Source organism: Dermacentor andersoni, chromosome 7, assembly GCF_023375885.2.
Source record: "Dermacentor andersoni chromosome 7, qqDerAnde1_hic_scaffold, whole genome shotgun sequence".
Taxonomy (NCBI): Eukaryota; Metazoa; Arthropoda; class Arachnida; order Ixodida; family Ixodidae; genus Dermacentor; species Dermacentor andersoni.
Genome location: NC_092820.1, coordinates 71,303,426 through 71,324,920, shown reverse-complemented (window position 1 = coordinate 71,324,920; position 21,495 = coordinate 71,303,426). Strand labels below are relative to the sequence as shown.

Sequence of the window (21,495 nt, the reverse complement as noted above, 5' to 3'; positions counted from 1 at the left end):
CGTAATATAAGATATTCTTTTCAGGGAATGGATTGACCCGACGTCACCTAAGTACTTTCAGTAACCAAAGATTGCGCTTGCATCAGTCTACAGAATTTCAACAAGAGATTGGTAATTATTTAATGGCTGTTTCTGAATGGACAATAGAAACATAGCGAAGCATTATCATCAACTTTCTGTGACCACGGCGTCGGTGCGAGTACTGTCAGTTTGCTCGTACTGTATGGGGCATTTTAGCGAACGTACGTGTCAACTACAGATGAAACATATTCTTCATTGTTATCTGGGCCCTTGTTTTACATGCAGTCACATATTATCGTCTTCAGCCATCCAGGTAAGGTCACAGTCCCGTGGCAAATATGAGTCGACTCCGAACTCAATCAGGAGGAAATATTTGCTGGAAATAGCTCAATACGACCCTGCATATCCTTTAATTAGAGCAGAGGTTGTTTCGCAAAAATCAAGGTAATTTGGCAGCCTTGTTGTACACGCAGATTCTGCAAATAGAATAGAAACTGTTTGCATTCCTGTGCTATCCACGAAACATGGGCGTTTATTGGAGGAATACACTGTTCCAGTTACTGGGTTTGAAGAGACGACAAAACACGAAGAATTCCACCTATCCTCAGATTCTGTGATGTGCTGGTGTGGCCGCTCGTCACTCGTTCCACTTATGATGAACGGATCCGAACTGCCACTTGTCAGGATGGCCGACGTGGATATCTGGCAGCCCGCTGGTGCTCCATTGAAAAGGAGGCAGCATTTCCCATGTTGGTCCACTGATAGCAACAAACTCTGATGACGCGAAAAGATCCTGGTTTGTCACCTGCGCGGAAACGCAACACGTTTTACAATTTGAAATGCAGGTACGAAAAGACTTGTGAACGAAATAATTCCTTATATGGAAGCAACTATTTTATGTAGAAATCATGATTATTATGATAGCACTGATGGTTGTTGTGGCGCAATCATACCTTCGGCCAAAATGTGCTAGAACTATAGTGCATGTTGAAGAAAATGCAGCTTTAAAGTGGGATATTTAAATAAAAATTTAGGTTTGTAACGCATGTCTTGGAGAAACTTTGCAGTACACAGAAGAAACTAAAAGCCATCGCGCACAGCTTGGTTTGTAGTCTAAGTTCAGTAAACATATTGTGCAGAACAAGTACAGCAGAAGTAAAGCCCATCGACGGGCATAGGTAAAACGGACGAACTGCTATATAAACAGCAATTTCCATTAAGAACATATGTAAAATTCCGCTACAATTTACGGCTTTATTGCTTACAAACATTTAGGCAGAAAGACGCGCGGCGCGGTGAGTTTAGGATAGTAAAGTGGTGCGCGTAGTCGGTGCGACAATTTAAATCTTTCATCTTTGCTGTTTATATTCTCCGCTCCTTTCTTTGCGACTTTTGCGCTGTCATTTGCACAAAATATGAGATGTCTGTAGTATGGTTAAAATGCTAGCATATTTTACAAACCAGAAAAGCATATAATGATTGCATCCGTGACAATTAGTTGCCTTTATTTTGCTAAGCGCGAGCAAGATAATTGAAATAACTTGCGCCATCGATGTCTCGGATGGGCAAAAATCCGGCGGGGTCGCATCATCTTTCACGAAGTTTTTGTTATCGAAGCGCGCCGGGTGCTGTCGCTTCAAACAGGAGTTTTGAAAGCTGTTTCCAACAAACAGCAGCGTGTCTGCAGCTGAGGAGAAGCTAGGCTCAACTTGGTGGTTGGTGGTCATAACGGGTCAAGGCCTCTCCAAGTTTTATTGCGATGAGCATATATATATATATATATATATATATATATATATATATATATATATATATATATATATATATATATATATATATATATATATGTGTGTGTGTGTGTGTGTAATATGAGAAAAAAGGAAACCGCGGTACCTGGCTTTTATTAGTCATGTTATAATTATCCAACAAGCAATGACACCAAGAACATAACAACGGAAATTACTTGTTCTTGATTGAACGTAAGAAGTGATAAATGAACGGAAATGAATATGATCAGAAAATTACAGGCCGAAGGCGGAAAACGAACCCACGTTTTCGGATTTCGCGTCCAATGCTCTTAACAAGTGAGCCACCACGGCACCGTTTCCCCATCCAATTTCTGCGGTAGTTATGTTTCTCTACTAAAATTAACCCTGCGAGTGTTAGCCAGCGCCAGCACGCACGGCTTGGCGGCCGATGTGGAACGACAACGACATTCCACATCCGTAGTCATGCCGTCGTCGCCAGGCCTTTTACGGCGACCGAGTGGCCAACGTTGTCTAACAGCTTAGGCCACTAAGTATGTGCTCGTGGTCATGATGTCATTGCGTTCGTTGCATCATCGTTCTTCTAGATTCGTGATTGGTTTCTAGTCATGCTGTCATCGTCACGCCATCGTCGTTCTATAGCACTCTTACATTCATTGTGATGCTGTCGTCGTTATACTGTTGTTGTCGTTCCATCATAGTCACTTCAGCGTTGTCGGATCTCATGATGCCGCCGTTGTCACATCCTCTTCACCATACAGTTGTCGTCATGCCAGTGATGCCGCCATCCTCTTAGATTCGTCGTCATGCATTCGCTGTTATACCGTTGCCGTGATGTCATCGTGGTCATTCCATCCTTGTCAGTCTAACTTTGTTATCTGAGTCTTGCCATGGCACCGTCATCACGGCATCCTGTTCATGCCGTCGTCGTAATGTCATGGTTGTCATGTTGCCTCCCTCAAACCGCCATCTTACCGTCGTCATCACTTAAGAAACATCATCGCGTTGTCTTATTGCCTTATTCGTTCCATCGGCGTCATTTTTTCTTCACGCTATTGCAATCATGCTGTCGTCAATCAAACGTGATTATGCCGCCGTTGTATTACCATCGTCGTCATGATACCCTCCTGGTCGATTCATTATCGTCATTCCAGTTTCGTGATCAGATTCTCATCATACCGCCATGTTGATGCAGTCATCGTCACGCCATCGTCATTACACACTCGTTGTCATCCCGTTGTCCTGACGCAGCCGTCATTGTTTCCTAACCATCGTCATTGTTTCCTAACCTTCACCTCATTGTCATCATAGCGTCTTTGTCCTACCACCATCCCCTGACCATTGATGTAATTCCTTCTTTGTCATTACATCGTTGTTACTTGGTCGTGGTCATGCCGTCGCGCTCACGGATATTTTGGCAAGCGAGTGTCATATAAAAGTATGCTTTTATCAGAGACAGTGTATGTCGCGCATAGCCGAAGAAAGCGAAGACTCAAAGTGACCACTACAGATTCTGAACACAGTGCGTTGCTACATTGCTTGAATGCTCATCGTATAACTGTCGACAGTCCTCGTGAAATGGCTTCTGTCGCATTCTTTCTTTATTTCCGCTCTGCTTTGTGCAGAGGTTTCCGAGTATAAAAACTTGTGAAAGGAAACATTGGATTGCGAGTTAATCCACGTGAAGCTGTAAGGCAAAGCGCAGGAGTTCATTTGTGTTCACTGAATTCCTCTTGTTAACGGGTTACTTCCATTTTACGTATGATTGGATCCAAGCAACACTGATGGACTGCCCTTGCAGCTTCGTACTGCATCGACAAGGATGTGGGTCTTTTATTTCATTAGTATTGTTGTCCTTCATGACTTATTGTGCCATGTTTTCGTGAGTATTGTTATCAGCAAGCTATCCTGTGGAAAGAAAGGTAAGCTCTTGTACCGTCCCAAGCTACACAACAAACGAGGCGGTGGCTTGGTTCGCCATGTTTATTCGATGTGGTGGACTGACACACAATCCTGCAAACAAGACATGTTGGCTGGAAACTAGAGAACCCTGCCTTCAATGGCTGTGTTTAGGGAAACAATTTTCCGTAAACGCCTATCTTACCTTGGTATCGATACCGCCAACAGCCCGTCGATTCATTCCTGGCGCGTCATACTTCCCCCACGGGCAAAGTAGGTCATGGCGCGCTGCGATGGCGAACACGGGATTGTATGGCGGTGTGCAGTTGCAGCGTGACAAAGGGTCGTTCTTGTAATCGTTGTACCTGCATAAATTGGACGATTCAATCACATCCCGTTTACACGTAGGCGAACCTATGCCAACTTATTCACGCGACTCCACATGGCAGATCGTCATCACTAAAACAATGAAAAGAGACTTACTCAGCTTCATGAGTAGTAAGCAGATGATTAAATCAGAAAAATTTGTCACAGGTTCACGGCGACATAAATGTATGCTTGCTCTTCCATACCTCATGTAAGCGGTAACAGAATCCAAGTCCTTTAGTTTGGTGTGGTCTCTTCTGAACAACTTTGCGCGAGGGCAGTTCTCGTATGTGTAGTAGTCACCATACTCTTCCACATTGGCCGGTTGACCGGAGATCTTAAATATGTCATCGAAATAGCTGAAAAGGGAAAAAAACATGTGGGTATAAATGATATCTCCGAAACAACAACATATAAGCGGCACAAAAATACTTTGGATACGTATGCGAGATTCACACAATAATCTTGGCGTTTCCCGACTAGATACTCAATTGCATGGAATCAAAAGCTTAGTTAGTTTGACACTGAATGTATGTATGCAAGTTTGTTGTTGTTTTAATTTACTGTCTGTGAAAGTACGCGTCGCAGCATGTCACAATTTCGGAATGCCACGCGGGCTTACTCTCCGGCACTTTCTATTTAAAATAATAACTCGCCAGCTTCGCCATGAATCAGCTTTTAGCAATGTCGAGTTCACTGCACTGCATTCGTGTAGTTATAGGAAACCTTGTGGTGTTGCGACTCTCAAATTTCCGCAGATTGTGTCGCTAAAAAATTCACCGATGATTACAATACTCCCTAATGCGAAATTTGAGCGCAGCTCTATACGTGTTTTCATTTCGCCATATATATATAAAACCTTTCTCGTGGGGCACGTTTCAGACGGAGTGAAGGGCGGTGTGACTGGGTCATTATTCTAGAGAACGTGAGAGTCTACGCGTGGGTGACGCATGCGCACGATACACAGCAGCCGCCGCCGACAGACCTCCCAGACGATGCGCGCTAATCTGGCTTCATCTCGTAGCCACCTTGGCCGCACGAGGCTTTTCTTCTCACGATTTCGCCATACCCTCCTCTGCTTTCCTCCTCGCGTATTTCATCCGCCGCTGCGCTCCGCGTCCGCTTTCATCTTTCGCTGTGCTCGTTCGCTCGGTTATGCCGACGCCTACGCACGCCGCAAGAACAGCTCCTAAGAGCTGCGCTCGAAATGATGGTGTGCCAGGCAGCACAAAATCGATCAATTATAACCAACGTCTTTAGGTGTTTTCCTGTAGACCGTACTGTCTTGCTATATGAGAGGGGGCATGCGCTCAACTACTAGTCGAGAAAACCTACCTTTAGAAACTATCGTATCTCCTAATGCACACCGGAGCATCTTATTTCAAACCACATAACGCAATCTCTGGAATTAGCGAAAAGCAAAAAGTACAACTTGAACGGGGCATGTTGGCGTCGCCAGAAATTGTTTTGTAGAGAGGGGGGCGGAGCACGCACTTTTCATGGGGCGGGAAGGTTCAGGAAGGGAGGAGACGGCTAGTCAGGCCGAATACTAGCACAGACATTTTGAGGTTACTACATGAAGTTTGCTGCGTTCCAACACCCGCCACCGTTCACCTGCCACCGTGGAACACAGATGTTTTATTGTAGCCGTTTCGAACGTTGTTGTGAGATAAACTAAACCCACTTACGGCACGTTGTAGCCGGCCCAGTATTTTTGCTCACGTAATCGTGCACTGAGGTCTTCGTAATGCACAATTCCTCTGTAAATAATTGAAGAAATACGTAAAAAAATGTTCGGAGCATTAATAGCAGCAGGAAATTATTAGAGTACAAGACGATTTGTGGCCAGTAGTGTTGTAGGCCGTAAATATTTCAGTAAAGATCTGCTGCATAACAAATACGCATGATGTAACGAGCACAAAGACACACCTGAACATAGTTCACTCGATGAGCCTGAACGCTCGTTCGAACACCGATGGCGCAATGGAGAGCATCGACGACAGGGAACAGGCGTGTTTATCCCAACCCCCAACTTTGAGTGCTGCGACTAATCATCATCAAGATTATCATCATCATCATCATCCTGATTACGCCCACTGCATGGCAAAGGTCTCTGCCATGGTTCTCCAACTGCCCCGGTCATGTACTAATTGTGGCCATGTTGTCCCTGCAAACTTAATCTCATCCGCTCACCTAGCTTTCTGCTGCCCCCTGCTACGCTTCCCTTCCCTTGGAATCCAGTCCGTAACTCTTAATGTCCATCGGTTATATTCCCTCCTCATTACATGTCCTGCCCATGCCCATTTCCTTTTCTTGATTTCAACTAAGATGTCATCGACTCGCGTTTGTTCCCTCACCCAATTTGCTCTTTTCTTTTCCCTTAACGTTACACCCATCATTCTTCTTTCCATAGCTCGTTGCGTCATCCTCAATTTAAGTACAACCTTTTTGTAAGCCTCCAGGTTTCTGCCCCGTACGTGAGTACTGGTAAGACACAGCTGTTATACACTTTTCTCTTGAGGGATAATGGCAACCTGCTTTTCATGATCTGAGAATGCCTGCAAAACGCACACCAGCCCATTTAAGCTTATTCTTCTGATTATTTCAGTCTAATGAGCCGGATCCGCGGTCACTACTTGTTCTAAGTAGATGTATTCCCTTACCACTTCCAGTGCCTCGCTACCTATCGTAAACTGTTGTTCTCTTCCGAGACTGTTAAACATAACTTTAGTTTTCTGCCGATAAATTTTTAGACCCACCCTTCTGCTTTGCCTCTCCAGGTCAGTGAGCATGCATTGCAATTGGTCCCCTGAGTTACTAAGCAAGGCAATATCATCAGCGAATCGCAAGTTACTAAGGTATTCTCCATTAACTCTTATGCCCAATCTTGGTCTTTGAATACCTCCTGCAAACACGCTGTTAATGGCATTGGAGAGACCGTATCTCCCTGCCTGACGCCTTTCTTTATTGGGATTTTGTTGCTTTATTTATCGAGGACTACGGTGGCTGTAGAGCCACTATATATATATTTCAATATTTTTACATACGGCTCGCCTACAGCCAGATTCCGTAATGCCTCCATGACTGCTGAGGGAGTGCTGCCACTCTTACGAGTTAAGTAGTTCTATAACTCGTTGCCTCACTTTCAATTATTAGATGCGCGAGATACTCCGCCTTCTCTTCACCCGCTCCGCATACAATCAGACAAACACACCTAAACATCTCCAACAGGCGGTACTAACTGAAAAAGGTAATCAGCATAGCACTTTGGCTTGTTATAACCTAAAGGGCACCCAATTCCGCAACCTGCCTATAGCGTAAGCGACTTGTTCATCATAAATGCAAAACGCCTTAGCTGCATGTTAGGACAGGCGCAAAGAGAGAAATCACGACGCGACGCTGAGACTACATTTAACGCCTTAGCTGCATGTTAGGACAGGCGCAAAGAGAGAAATCACGAGGCGACGCTGAGACTACATTTCAATGACAGTTCATGTCAGCATGCATTTCAACGAACCGTACAATATCTGCAGCTTCGCAGCTACCCTGAAGCTCGGATTTCTATTTTACTAAGGTGACAGCGCTTTCAAACGATTGAAGCAACTAGTTAACATCGCACGAAACATCATCATAACATTGAACTTGTCCCTGGCCTCAGGTCGTCCGGCAAAGTATTTCGCAAACAAGCACACAAATAAGCAACAATAAGAAACAGTAATACGCACGGCATTTGTTCATGCATCCAGAATGTCCCGTCGACAATAGGCGCTCCTGGACGGAAAAGCTTATAGTCTAAAACCAGCTTTTGGCTGTTCGCCCTGCATGACATGAGGCACCACGTGAAACACTCTGCGGGTAACCATAGTTTATATACTGATTCTCAAATATGGATCAGGTTGATGCTATGTGTAGCCTAGCGCAATAAGGAAACTAGCCCAACGAAAAAGGTAACACAAGGCATCGAAAGTGTTTGGCCCGCAAAGTAGGACAAATCGCTCAGGGGCTAAAAGTGATTCAAATTACTCAAGCAAACTGAAATCATAGGTGTCGTCCAGTTCGCGCTATTTTCAAACATTAACGTGAAAGCACATAATGTCAAACTCTGGACGCACAAAGGAAGTTGTTATACCAACAGTTTATTCTTAGTTGTTTCTTGGTTTTTTCTTACCAAAGAAAAAATGGCGCAGACATGTTGACTTCTTGTGTACCACACCATTAAGCAAAAGTATACGTTTCTTCTTTCTCAGTATTCTTTCATTATTCGTTATTTGTTAACGGTTGCAGAGACTGCTCATTTATATGCTTGCCAAGAACAGTAGGTGCAGACTCACTGTTCAAATATTTAGAAATACCAGAGCGTGCGTCAGTTTCCTGTTTAAGGGTAACGTGTTCTTTCGTTGCTTCAGTTGTGTTTGGAGTTCGTAGTATCTCGGCATTTGTCCGCTACTTTGTAACCACCTTCGTCAAAATAGGGCAACTTGAGGACATTTAGAGCAAGTTGAGCACAGGCGATCGACCACTGTTGATTCGCCTTTCTTTTTCTCTCCGCGTTTAATTTGTTGTAACTAATAGTAGGCAAGCGGTGGAGATTGATCGACAAGTGCAGCGAATTCCTACACAATAATTAATTCAGACCAGAGTGGGTGGTAGAGGGTAGGGGCCTGTGCAGTACTTCTCATTCTAAATTACTGGTCATACAGAAAAACTTGTCACTTTCTCTCGAAGGCGAAACATTGAAAACAATACCAAGGTGCAGCAAATTATCTTTTCAAGCACACCTCAGCTACACTAGTACTTTCGCCAGCTTTACGTTCCGGCGCTTCAACTCTGATAACTTTGCTTTCAAAGTTATGCTGACTACTGTCGAGCGTCGAATTGAGATTCCCGAAATATAATGAATATTGGGCACGTTGATAATTCGGCTTTTCTTCATATTTGCTGTGTTTTTGAGGTCAGCAAATGCCATGCATTGGCTGTGTATTTTACTGCCTTCGTTGTTAAGTCGCGTCAATATAACTTTGTCATTTTGTTCCGCCCAGCCTGCCGCCGCATTACGTCATATTTGCGCTGCTGATGCTTGTTCACCCACATCTACGTTTTGCCTGTTTCCTCGCTGTCGCCCCTTGGGGCACTTTGGCTGGCCAAGGCGGATTGATAAAACAGTCAGGTAGCTCAAACGCGACCCCACCGGTACGAATTCAATAGCTTGACCATTTATTGCTGTTTCTACGTCCGCGCAACACAGTATGGCTCGAAGTCACGCTGACTTACAGTGAAGGCTTCACTGACCTCCCTTACTGAAGCTAAGATGAAACCCTATGGCTGGAGGATTTCTTTAAAAACGTTCGCGAAAGAAAGAAGGCACTTTCCTTTCAAGACCAGCAACAGACGGTGATGTGCAGTGCAGCATAGGAACAGGTAAAGTCCCTATTCTCCCGTTCCCCCTCTCCTTCGTAATATGGCATACGTGTTGAATAAATAGTTCAATAAAAGTGAAAAGAAGCAGCCAAGCTCCACACGAAGAAAGATGCACTAGTCCTACCAGTATAGTGGGAAACGTTGCTGCATATTCAAGATAAATAGTCCAGCGCTTGTGAGATTTAGTTAGTGCCTGTAGCCCAAACAGTGATATGTACACTGCGTCTTTTATCTTTGCTTTATTGATTAATGAACCTGGGTATAAGAGGCATGTAGGGACAGCCTGAATTCGTCTACTTCTCTAAAAAATTCCTGCGTGGGATCAACATTATTGTCGAGTAGAAATAAATTTTAAAAAAGAACTTGCGTGAGGGCAGGTGATTGTAGAAAAAAAGTTTGATTCTTTTTCAATTCTACTACAGTGTTTTGTCGTCTTGAACGTTTATTTAGTGTTTTTTAATATTCCTATTTTTTCCAGTCACGTTTTCGAAGCGTAGGGTTCGATGTCGGCACAGTCGTTTAGTAGCTATAAACACAGTCACCACGCTTGCTGTGCACGGGGTCTGCGCACAGGTCGAGCTCGGTTTGTGCTGCTGATTACAGCCAGCTGCAGCCTTATGCAAGCGCAATGCACCGTGTTTTTCGATCAAATTCAAGGAACCCCCAGGGGGTGAAAATCAATCCGGAACCTTCGGCTGCCGCTGCAGTCATATTTCGCCGTACATTTGCCGGACGTCAAATCACCAATGTTACTTTTGATTTTCTAATTATTCTGCTTCGCAGAGGAATAACACTCAGCGATGCGCGTGAGCGTTGTCGGTTTGTTTCCCTTTGGATCTAGTGAATCGGTGACTAATCTTTCTGCCATGAAAGTACGACATAGATTGAGCTTTTGCTTACATTATGAGGTTGCGAATTGTGCCATTTACAAGGAGTCAAGTAAGATTAACCGTTCTTTAGGACCACAATGACACAATGTGCGCTGGCACTTACAACTAATTTATTTCTGGTATTTTTTTTTACTGTGGAGTAGTAAATTTATGTACAACGGAGAAATGAGTAGCAAGCTCGAAAATTGGAATGCCTTGTTTTGAAACTGGCAAGCAATGCGTCGTCTCAAGTTCACGTTTTGGGTCCCGAGCACGCGTCAGCTGCTCGAAGCGCCACTCTCTCTCTCCCTTCCCCATCTTTCATCCCCCCCATCCCGCTCCCATGTGCAGGGTAGCAAACCGGTTAAGCTAAACTGGTTAACCTCCCTGCCTTTCGTTCTCCACTTTTTCCTTCCTTCCTTCGAAGCGCCACTCTCGTTTCGTCATCGCAGAAACGACGGCGTTCCTCTAACGCTCGGAGGAGCAGGCTGTTCGCTGCACCATTCCAGTATATCATAATGCTAGTAAAAATGAATTTACGGTTAAACACCCTAACACACATCTATACGTATCCTACAGAGACTGTCGTGCCGTAGGAATTGCCGTATACTGACGTCCCACTGTTTTCCTTAGACATGGTGCGCGCCCACTCTTCACCGGTTGTGGAGAGGCGAGAGGCCACAGCTGCACGAATCCAGCCCATGATCACGCCAGTGGGAGTCACCAGCCTGTTCAGATCCGTATTCTCGTTTAATAGCTGTGTCTCCGTGATTGCCTGCGATTCAGACGTTTAAATATCTCACTTAGAACGACTCGTCTGCAACTGCGGTTTCAGACCAGCACTCGTTTCTCCCTTGCAGCGGGACTGATTGCGGTCCTCCACAAGTACCGCGCAGACAAATACGCACTATTTTACAAAGCGCTTCCGCCGACAGAATACTTCCGACCTTCACACATTGCTGCTGTAATCTCACTCATCGTTTCCAGCGTAAGCTACTGCCGATAGTAGGCATTTCTGAAAATCTCATTGTGCTGCTTAAAAATGGTGCTATAATTTTGAGACAGCTCCTTTAAATATTAAAGTAAGAAACTCATGAAAACGCTAACAAGAGGAGCAAAAATGGCGTAAACTAAAACCACTGTGAACAACAAATTAAACTGAAAGGCTGTGGTGGTGGTTGTAAATTACGGGAACTGACGTTACCACTACTGTAACACTGTAGTTATGGTTCCTGCGTTTGTATTATGTCGGCTACTTTTTTCTTTTGTTCAACGATATCGTACGTCGAACTAAGGTATAACTCATACTCGCTAGAGCGGTATACACGGTGGCCAAACCAAACGCCCTTGCACAAGTATTGCGGGCGCAATAAACGAGTCCATCGAACATATGTCCCTTATTAAGTGTTGGACACAGTCGTCTCACCAGCAAACGTAAGCACGTGGTATAGCAGCATTTATTAGTTGTACAAATATTTTCAAAGGGGTAACAAAAGTATCTCGCTACGTATCGCTGCTATGCTAGCCAAAACAAAACCTTTGCTCCCAGCCACAGCCGTGTGTCTCTCTCCCCTCAGTCCCGCATAGGAACTAAAACTATCTGCGTGCTACTACCTAATTGACCCCATGGAGATGCGAACAGAGCATTTTTTCTATCTATCGGTGCGCGTTTCATTCCTAATTGACACATTGAAAACAATAAAGAAAGCTTACAAGGCCAGCTGAAGTCAGGTAGTAGCTGTCCCACGAAATGAGCATCCCGGGATACGTTGTTATCGTCATGGTATGACCTGGCACGACGTCCTCTGTACGGAAAGCCACGAAAGGTAACGCACTTTACAAAACCATTTGCTGTAGATAACACTATACTCGATCGTAAGCACTTGTCGGCGTATGCTCGCCGCTGTAATGCGAAAAAGCAGCCGCTCAGCGCGTATTTGCGAACAGCGAGAGCAACTAGCACCATTTGCGTGCCCAGTGTGCGCAGTCCGTGCTACCTCAAATGTTTGGTCGCCCATGTTTTGCAGATGAATAATTCCGATAGAAACCATCTCACGATGAACTTCTTGACAAATAACAAAAAAAACTTTATTCAGAGCAAAGTCAGGTCTTTGCAGGTGCCCACCCTTAATGCCACTATCATTGAATCAATGTCAAAGCAGACTGTAATTGCCATATCCTTCACTTGTGTGTACGCCACTTATTTTGTTACCAACATGTTAACTTTTCTCTAATCTAACGCTCCTAGCTCAAATCATGCTCTTATCTCGTTCTGTTCATTTCACATCTTCGTCCGCACTATACGCTGCTCATTATGCCGGCTTTCTTTGGCTTCTCCGTAGATGACTTGTCTTGTCTTGTATCCTAAACAGTGGCGCATACCCACCATGGGGGATTGGCCAAGACGCAGGTGGTTTTCCGTGTGCTTAGAAGTAAAGCAAAACTAGCTTTGACTAGTATAGCGTAGGACTATACAACTGTAACATAGAAGTGTGATTCTTCACCTCTTGCCTTCTACACTGGGCAAGTTCATTTCTTCACTAGGCATCTACCAAGTGGCCCTTGCACCCTCTCGAGCACCGGCCAAGAACGTTCACATTTTTAGTGCCGTGCCCACTTAAATATACCCAGTGCGACATACCCACTGGCACATACCCAATGGATAAGGTGGACGTGCAAGAGTTTAGACACGGACAAACATAGCCAAAGTTTGTGACGTTCGCACAAAATGTTAATCGCATTAAAATAATCTGCAGTGGTTATCTAGCATTATTAGGAGGCTTCGCGGATTTCCCGGGGGCTAACACTATCCATACATATCTATTTACGTTTCTATGTAACCGTCCTTCCGTCAACCTGGCTCACTCTGTAGTCCATTGTCGAATGTTTGAGCCCTGGGCAGCTGTGCTGAGGGAAGAGGGTTCAAGAACAACCGTTGGAACAACTTCAGTAACCAAGTATTTAAAAAATAAAGTCACAAGCCTGCGCGGTGCACACAGCACAGTCACAGCATAAGCAGGACGAACGGCTCCACAGGCGGCAGTACGAGAGCAAGTGCCCATGGTGTGGAGACAAACCAACCCTATACCATACCACATGGGCTTGCCAGAAAATAGATGGGCTAGCCATAATAAAAAACCCGAGTGCAGAACAGTGGGAGAGGATGCTATCCAGCGACATCCTGAAAGTCCAACAAGGACTAGTAAGGCGTGCACGCAGGGCAGCTACCCTCAGCGGAGCCCTGGACTAGGGGAACCGACCCTGGAGAGAAGATGGAAGACTCCATCTGAAGCCGCAAAAATCACTGCAAAATAGAGAAAATAAACGTTTTTCATCATCATCATCATCCACAGGCGGTCCATTTTGGCCATCATGCACTACAGGGTCTTCGCCGCGAAGTCTCTTCACGTCGTTTTCACGAGGAGGATCTCAACTGTCCGCCTGGCATCGGCTGCAAGCTGCGTCTTGCGCTGCGGCTTATACTACTCTTTGCACAGCGGTATGCTGAGCCCGAAGGTGCCTGCTTCACTTCTTCAGCAGTGGTTTGTACCTAGCGAGGAGGCACCATAACGTGTACCGCATAGTAAATACAGGTAACGAGACTAGGTGGCGTAGATATCAGATACCTTCACGCGTGGCACGGTACGCTGCTGTCGATGACGACCATAATCGTGGTTTATTGGCATCTCCTTCGAAGCAGGGTGGTGACAAATAGCCATCTAGCCTGCTCGAGTTAACCAGGACCATACACGCGCAACGTGCAACCGCTATGTGCGACTGCTACATGTCTGGACCGCTGGTAGAATATAACGTAACTGTAATGCACAGTTTGTACGTACAGACGCTACGCGGCGCGCATGTCACATCGCTGGTGAAATGGCACGATACGATGCAAATTATGATGGTAACAATTAAATGGCATTTCCATTGAATTGGAACGCTGAAAAACAGTCACCTAGTCTGCTTTAATTAATCAGGTATGTCATACATATTTTAGATTACATCAATATTCTATATTCTATATATACATCAATATTACATCAATATCTCCATAACCTTCTTTTTCTTCCTCAAGATTTCCATATCTACCTTGTATCGCTAACTATGCAGCTGCTGCATGAAGTACCTCCTAGTATAACAAAATGCAACTGCAATGTAAAGGGCACACGCATAGTTACTACGCGGCGCGTATCTTGCATCGCAAGGCAAGTGGCATGGCACGATGATAATGATGATGGCGATTTATTGGCATCCCATTTGAAACGCGACGGTGGCATAGTCACCTAGCCAGCTTGATTTATTCTGGTACATAATACATTTCCTAGCATACCTGTATACATCTCCTCAATATTGTTTTTCTTCCCTAAACCTTCTTAATTGCCTTGTACCACTACCTGTACATCTCCTACATGACATTCTGCCTGGTGTAATACTGTGCAAATTCAACGCAAAACGTGCACGCCTCAACTCAACGCGGCGCGCATGTAACATCGCGTGTCTCCTCGCGCGCTAGGACGCGTTCATATGGCATTTTTCCGCGGAAGGCTAGGAAGCGTTGGTGTGGAACTGAGTATTAGTAGAGTGGTAGAGTGGTGGCTCAGTGGTAGAGCAGCTGACTCCCACGCAGTGGGTCCAGGTTCGATCTCGGCGGGAATCGTTTTTTTTTTTTCTCATTCCCTGCGATAGCTGCTGCGAACGCTGGACACCGGCGGTGGCGGCGGCGGACACTATGGAAACCCAAACGGCTATTGGAATGATCCATAACGGCTTACGCTGTAAAAATCACCGCCAAAGCGTTCCGTGTACAGATGGTCAGCCAGCGAAGCTGAAATGTGCGGCCCCGGTGTTTATCGCTGGGTTATTGCCGACGGCTCACTAAACGACGGCCTGGTGGGCAGCCGGATCCTCGGTACGCAGTTGCTGCTTGCGCTCGTCTGCACGAGCCTGTTCTTGTGCCCGGCAGCAGCATCGGTACGGCGTTGGCGAGCTCGTTCCCGGTTCTGCTCGCGGCGTTGCTGATCGAAAGATGCCTGCTCTTCAGGAGTACTTATGACGCGTGGCCTACACATTTCGCAGCCAGAGGGAAACAGCTGCGTGCGCGCTCGGCTGTGACGGAGAGCAACGACGTGACTACTGTCGCAGCCAATCGAGCGCCTCTTCCTCTTTTTTTTCGCGCATGCAGATTGTTGCGCTGGAGGAGTTTTCGGCGTGCAGACGACATACGGAGGGACGGATGAATCGGCGAGCTATATACAGCTTTCGCTGTAAAATGCGTACATATGTGCCGCTCTTCAACGAGCCTCTTTTCCGCCGACATGGGTGAACGTATACGCGGGACTGGGAGTGTACCGCTCTTGATTAACACTCTGAAGTGAAAGGCCAACTTGGAGCACTGGGTATGCGCGAAGAGCTCTACGCTGGTCATCAATGAACCTCTTAGGTTCCAGCCTGCGTCACTGAATATGTTCCAGTGGGTGTGTGCCAATCTGCAATGACAAAAGAGGTCTATTTAATTTCTCCGATGCTGCGCCGGATCCAACTTACGTCACAAGGACCACAGTCCGACGATTCAGGAGGCTGCACCACAAATACACTCAGTGCAGGCAGCTTTTCAATGAACGTCTTTCACAACAACGCCTTATCGAGCCGTGCCATAAATGCAGTGGTTACGTGCCGCTTTTCAATGAACCTCTCGCCACCATGGGTCACTGTGTACGAGCCACGGAATGCGCAGAAAGCGATGGAACAATTCTCAGCTTTCGCACGCACGCACAGCCGCGCCACGCATCGAGGCCGCGGGCACGCTTTTCGGCAGTGCGTCTAGATGGCGCAGCGTCTCCAGAAAGAAGAACGAGGGAGGAGTCCGGTTGCCGTTTGAAGCGTTTCTCAGCGTTCGCACGCATCGGCGCGCCATACATTTCGGAGGACATGCATAGGCACAGTGTTCCTTCGAAATCGCGAAAGAGGAGTGCCGCTGCAGTTCACGCTTCATACATAACTGGTTTTGAAGATGGGAATACGTTGTGTCGCTATATTGATTCCATCCTAAACACTTTAGCGTCGACAGCCATCTTGAGATGGGTTCTGCCGATTTTTTTTTTACGTTTCGTTATTTCGTAGTCACTGCCGTAGAAACAGCTTCATCGTGCTAAGCCCACCTAGAGTTCTAAGATTGCTTTCTTTTCCTAACTGCAAGCGTATTCTTACTCATAGGTGTCAGAATACAGGGGAACATGTGTACGGGTAGCTGTAGCCAATTAGTATTACTAAAAGCCATCATCCCATGAGCAAATGAACTTGCGCCCCGACCATAACGAACAAGAGCGGATTCTAAATCCCTCCTGAGAACGACCTCACTGGGCAGCCCCATGAAGTCTGCTTTGCGGGGAGATCTTCACGCTTCGGGTACACTTCATTCGCGACGAAAATTGGCAACGTGGCCGCGCGAATGTGCTAGCCGCCAACAATATTATTGATGAAGGCAAATCGAGCAAGCGTGCTTTTGCTCACCCGGTGTAGTGCTTGAAGCTGTTTGGTGCCATGGCAAGATGTACTTCTTCTGTACGCGTAGCATCGCCCTATAGAGGAACCAGGTGCTGTGGGCGAAGTAGAGGTCCTCGAAGTCGCCGATGATCTTCACAAGTGCTGAGCAGGCTAGTATCTTGTCGATAGAGTATAAGTTTGGCTTTCGTCCCAAAATATTTTCCAAGTCTTGAATGTCTGCGATGGCGTTGAGGTATCTGTAGCGTTGGTAAACAACAGTAATAAAGTTACGCACACGTGAATATAGCACAAGAAACACAGTAGGCAACACACCCTTTCGTTGGTTTTTATTTGTTTCATGCTAATTAGGGTTTGATTACAAACCTCATCGAGAATATCAGCCCAGAGGCAAACGCCATAGGGAATGTATAACAATTACATACTTTCCTTTTAAGATACATACAAGTTGCCATTCACAAGTGCGGAGTGTGGGACAAATTTCTGCCAACGCGTACCCATTTTTCTGCTCCATGCCTGATAGCACCGATGTTCATACCTATAGGACTTGAATAAATGATGGCAAATAAGGTACTTCAATGTACCTCAGAAATTACTACGGTGAAGATGCTATAGTATAGTCAGCAAGCTAGTGTGTCTTTAATTGTTCCGTTTCATAAAAGCTACGTTCTTTCTATTGGCATTTTTCCACCTTCCTCCAAAATTTATCGTAAATCATCTGCATTGCATTTACAAGATGGCAAGCTTCGTAACTGTTATCCATAAGCTTTTATTCGGTCATCTGCTGTCTGTTTTGCCAAGATGTACCTTGCAAAACTCGCTCGTCTGGTTGACTTCCCTGCCTACTTCTCCTTGCTTGCTCTCTCTCTCTCTCTCTTGTCTTCATCCTAAGACATACCTGACATATGATGTCCTCTCCCTTTTCTAGCCTCCACGTATAAATACGACTAAATGGATTTACCGGACAATTCATTGTTTTTGGCTACGCATCATATAAATATCTGCTGATAGTGCCCTGCTGCTCACTGGTAACATACTGCGGTATCATGCTGCGGTATCGACGGTGGTTGATGGCGACGGGTACGTTAAGGTAGCGTGCTCCACTTGCACGAGGGACGCCTGTAAACCGAGGAGGTTGCAGTAGCGCTCGCTTGTGCGGGTACAAAACCGGCAGTAACATTATGCGATAACAAATTAGCTATCCGAAATTTTAACAAAGGAAGAATCTCGGAAGAGGCTCTCCAAATTCTACTCAAGAACCCTCCTAGGAGGGACATGACTTTTGTTTGGGTTCCGGCCAATGAAGAAGTCCCAGGCAACGAAGCCGCTCATGAGCTCGCCCGAGCACTGTACCACCGGGCAACTCTAGAGCAGCCAGTTCCAGGGATCAAATATAGCACTATCACGTACAGGGAAATTGTAGATCATACAAAGCCGAAAGAAGAATGTTGCCGCCTCCACATCGGTCTCTCTCTCCGAAGGACGCTCGCATTTGGCGGCGCCTCCGGGGAAACAATTACACATCACCACATTGGATCTACTAGGGACTATAACGACGCCCTCTGCAAAATTTGTAAGCAAGAAGGTACGCTAGACCATATAATATGGGAGTGTGCTGGCTCCCCAGGGGCCAAGGAAAACATTCACAGTAGAGAAGCCTGGGAGACCTTGCTCCAGAGCGAGGCTGAAGACGACCAGCGTCGAGCAATCCGCCTGGCCGTTGAGGCCGTGAAGACTCAACCGTCCTCAACGCGCGGGGACTGCTTCGTCCTCCCCCGGGCAGCCCAGCTCGGTGGAATAATAAAGTTTTCTAACAATCAATCAGTTTATTTGACGGACTGAAATAACTCATTTGAGTATCTCCATGCGACGTACAGTAACATTACCGTGGTTCTGTCCAGTTACGTGGCATTCGAATATTTTTAAACTCTAGCTATAAGTAGCTGGTACAGCCTGTGTGTATATATTTAGCCTCTTACCCTGACGAGTTACCCAAGTTCTCTACTAGCTTGGGCTATTAGGCATGTGCTCCTGGTTGTTGCAGTGGTCGCCACATATTAGCAGACCAGTGCTGTCCTCTGGGCACGAGCTATGGGGCGCGTCAAAAATAAAGCACTTGCAGTTTGGTTCTGAAAGGGCATACTTTACTCGCATTCTCCACTCCTTCGTGGACTCTCTGACACGACCGCGCACGCCTTTCTGCGGCACGACGCTATCAAGCCACCGTTGACTCCTTCTTATGAAGGACCCTTTCGTGTGGTTTCGCTCTCAGAGAAAACCTTGAAGATTGGCGTTCGCTGCAAAGAAGAGACAATGTGGTGCGACCGCGCGAAAGCATCCTATCTTCAACATTGGCTCTTCCTGGCGCAGCATGGTCTTAGTTGCCTTTGTGCCATAAAACTAACCAAACCAAAGCACTGACTCTTCATCCCTGCCGTCATTCACAATTAAGCATTTTAACGGACCACATACGGCTTGGGGATACCATCAAATAACTAAGAAAGGAGTGGTTGTGCACGACACAGCACAGCAATGTGAACTGACGATGTGGAATGACCCGCACGAACCAACGAGAACGGGCAACAGTGTCTCTCGCGACTAAAACACCGATTTTACTTTTACTGAGGGCATCACTAGGGCCTAGTGGACCAGACTCGAGGACGACCTGGGTAGCGATCATGATATCGAACAATTTAATGTATTGCACCGCAAGACACAGATGCCAACTAGGAGGATTCACAGACTGGGCCGCTTTCAGGAAAGTGACGAAGCCGTAAAAATTGAAGAAATTGGAGTTTGGTTATGCACCGTTATCAGAAAGTCAAAAAGAATGTCAAGGAAATTCAAGTGACAACCGACACAGCAGCAGTCGACCCACACCTACTCCACCTATGAGAGGTCCGAAGAGGGCTTCTCAGATGATGGAAGAAGATGAAACACAGCCGCAAACTCAATCAATGTATCATCCGCAATACTCAATTGGCCGAGCATCACGCTGAAAAACGTAGCAGGCAAAATTGGAACCAAACGTGTGACCAGCTTACAGACACGCCAAGCACAAGACGTGGCTCATGCTCAAGTCACTTCTACCAAGACGAAAACCAAGACACAAGAGGGACATAGCCTTGCAATGTCACCACACTTTTACCAAGGTACAGGGTAGCAAGTATTGGAAGAAATAAAAAATAATTCACTTGAGCAAAACCCCGAGCAAGGGTAATTCAATGTCATGCAAGGGCACACCCAATCCAATTTTGGAAAGACCCTTTTCGCCCCCTGAGATTGAGGCGGCACTAGCAAAGCTAACTCTAAGCACCTCGATGGGAATGGACAAGGTCACTAACAAAGTCCTCCGAAATATCAACCAGAAATCAGTAAACAATCTACTAAATTTCAAGAACGAGTGCTATGAGAGGGGCGAAATCCAAGCAGCATGTAAACATGCTGAAATCATCATGATTACAAGGCACAACAAACCGCTGCAACTAGGGAAACTCCGCCCCATTTTCCCGACATCGTGTGTAGGAAAGCTGATTGAACGTATGGTGCACGAACACCTCACTTCTCATCCAGAAGACAATGACCACTATGTTCGGCTTTAGGCAACACCTTTCTACGCAAGATATACTATTACGACTCATGGAAGACCTGAAAAAACGTCAAAGGTACCCCCTTCTGGCAAGTAACGCCAAGCGTGCCTTTGACAACGTGGTGCGCGAGGCGGCACTCCGCAACTTCCAGGCGACTGACTTTGGTGAGCGATTGTTTAGATGTGTAGAAAATTTCTTGTCACACAGAACGACCACCATTGGGATTGGCAACCTAAAAAGTAAAAAGTAGTTCAACGTGCGGAAGAAGGGAACACCTCCAGGTTTGGTAATCTCGCCTTTGCTCTTCTACATCACAATGATGCGATTACCTAATGAACGAAACGAAATAGAAGGGCTCAGTCACGCATTTTACGCAGCCAATATAACAATATGGACCAAAGCATCATCTAAGGGCAAACAGAAAGCACTACAGAAAGCAGTACATTGCATCAAACGTTGCTTAAAGAAATGCAGGCTACAATGCGCACCTGAAAAATCAGAATTGCTGGTGCTCAAAGCCAGAGCTCGAGGCACGCCAGCTGACTACGAGCAACCCGACCCGAGCGTAACACTTAGGGGAATCGTAATACCACGAGTGGAGTTGTTGCGAATCATTGGGCTTGTCATATGCAAGGCCGGGTTAGGAGCCGCGAAACTCCCCAAACATCAAACATCGCTGTCCCAAGTGCGGACCTCGTTAAGAAAGTTTCAAATGAAAGCCATGGCGTTAAAGAACAAGACACGCTGCGTATCGAAAAGGCGCTCATCAGGAGCCGGATCGCGTATGGCACCGCCTATCTGGCCCTGAAGAAAGTAGAAATGGAAAAAAACTAAGCACCATGATTGGGAAAGCTGTTATGACTGCATCGGGAATTCCCTAAAGAGCACCTAGGGCCCGATTACTCAAACTGTACCTCCACAACACGTGGAAGGAGCTGACAGAAGCGCACAAAATGGGCCAGATTGAAATACTTATACCTTACTCCCACTGGTAGAAGCGTGCTACTTCGGCTGTGGACGCGGAAACAACTGCGAGATCGTACGACAAATCGAAACTCCGAACGC

General features: G+C 46.1%; 1 protein-coding gene across 1 annotated transcript; it reads right to left on the bottom strand.

Annotated features, from left to right (window-relative positions):
• Positions 1–544: 544 nt before the first annotated feature.
• Positions 545–17,103, bottom strand: LOC126534823 (putative phospholipase B-like 2). Its single transcript, XM_055073016.2, has 8 exons — positions 16,850–17,103; positions 12,053–12,144; positions 10,954–11,114; positions 7,778–7,870; positions 5,741–5,812; positions 4,259–4,411; positions 3,892–4,051; positions 545–826 (listed from the first exon to the last, which is right to left on the bottom strand). Exons 1-8 carry the CDS (start codon positions 16,911–16,913, stop codon positions 659–661), a joined length of 963 nt encoding a protein of 320 aa, XP_054928991.2. The 5' UTR covers positions 16,914–17,103; the 3' UTR covers positions 545–658.
• Between the last annotated feature and the right edge of the window lie 4,392 nt (positions 17,104–21,495).

Bases quoted from the DNA above. Each gene is read 5' to 3' on its own strand.
- LOC126534823 (XM_055073016.2), bottom strand. From the start codon at position 16,913: ATGCTACGCGTACAGAAGAAGTACATCTTGCCATGGCACCAAACAGCT. The intron at 11,115-12,052 runs GTAAGCTTTCTT...TCTGAATCGCAG, and splicing joins ACCTGACTTCAGCTGGCCTT to GCAATCACGGAGACACAGCT. The intron at 4,052-4,258 runs GTATGGAAGAGC...CAATTTATGCAG, and splicing joins TCTGTTACCGCTTACATGAG to GTACAACGATTACAAGAACG.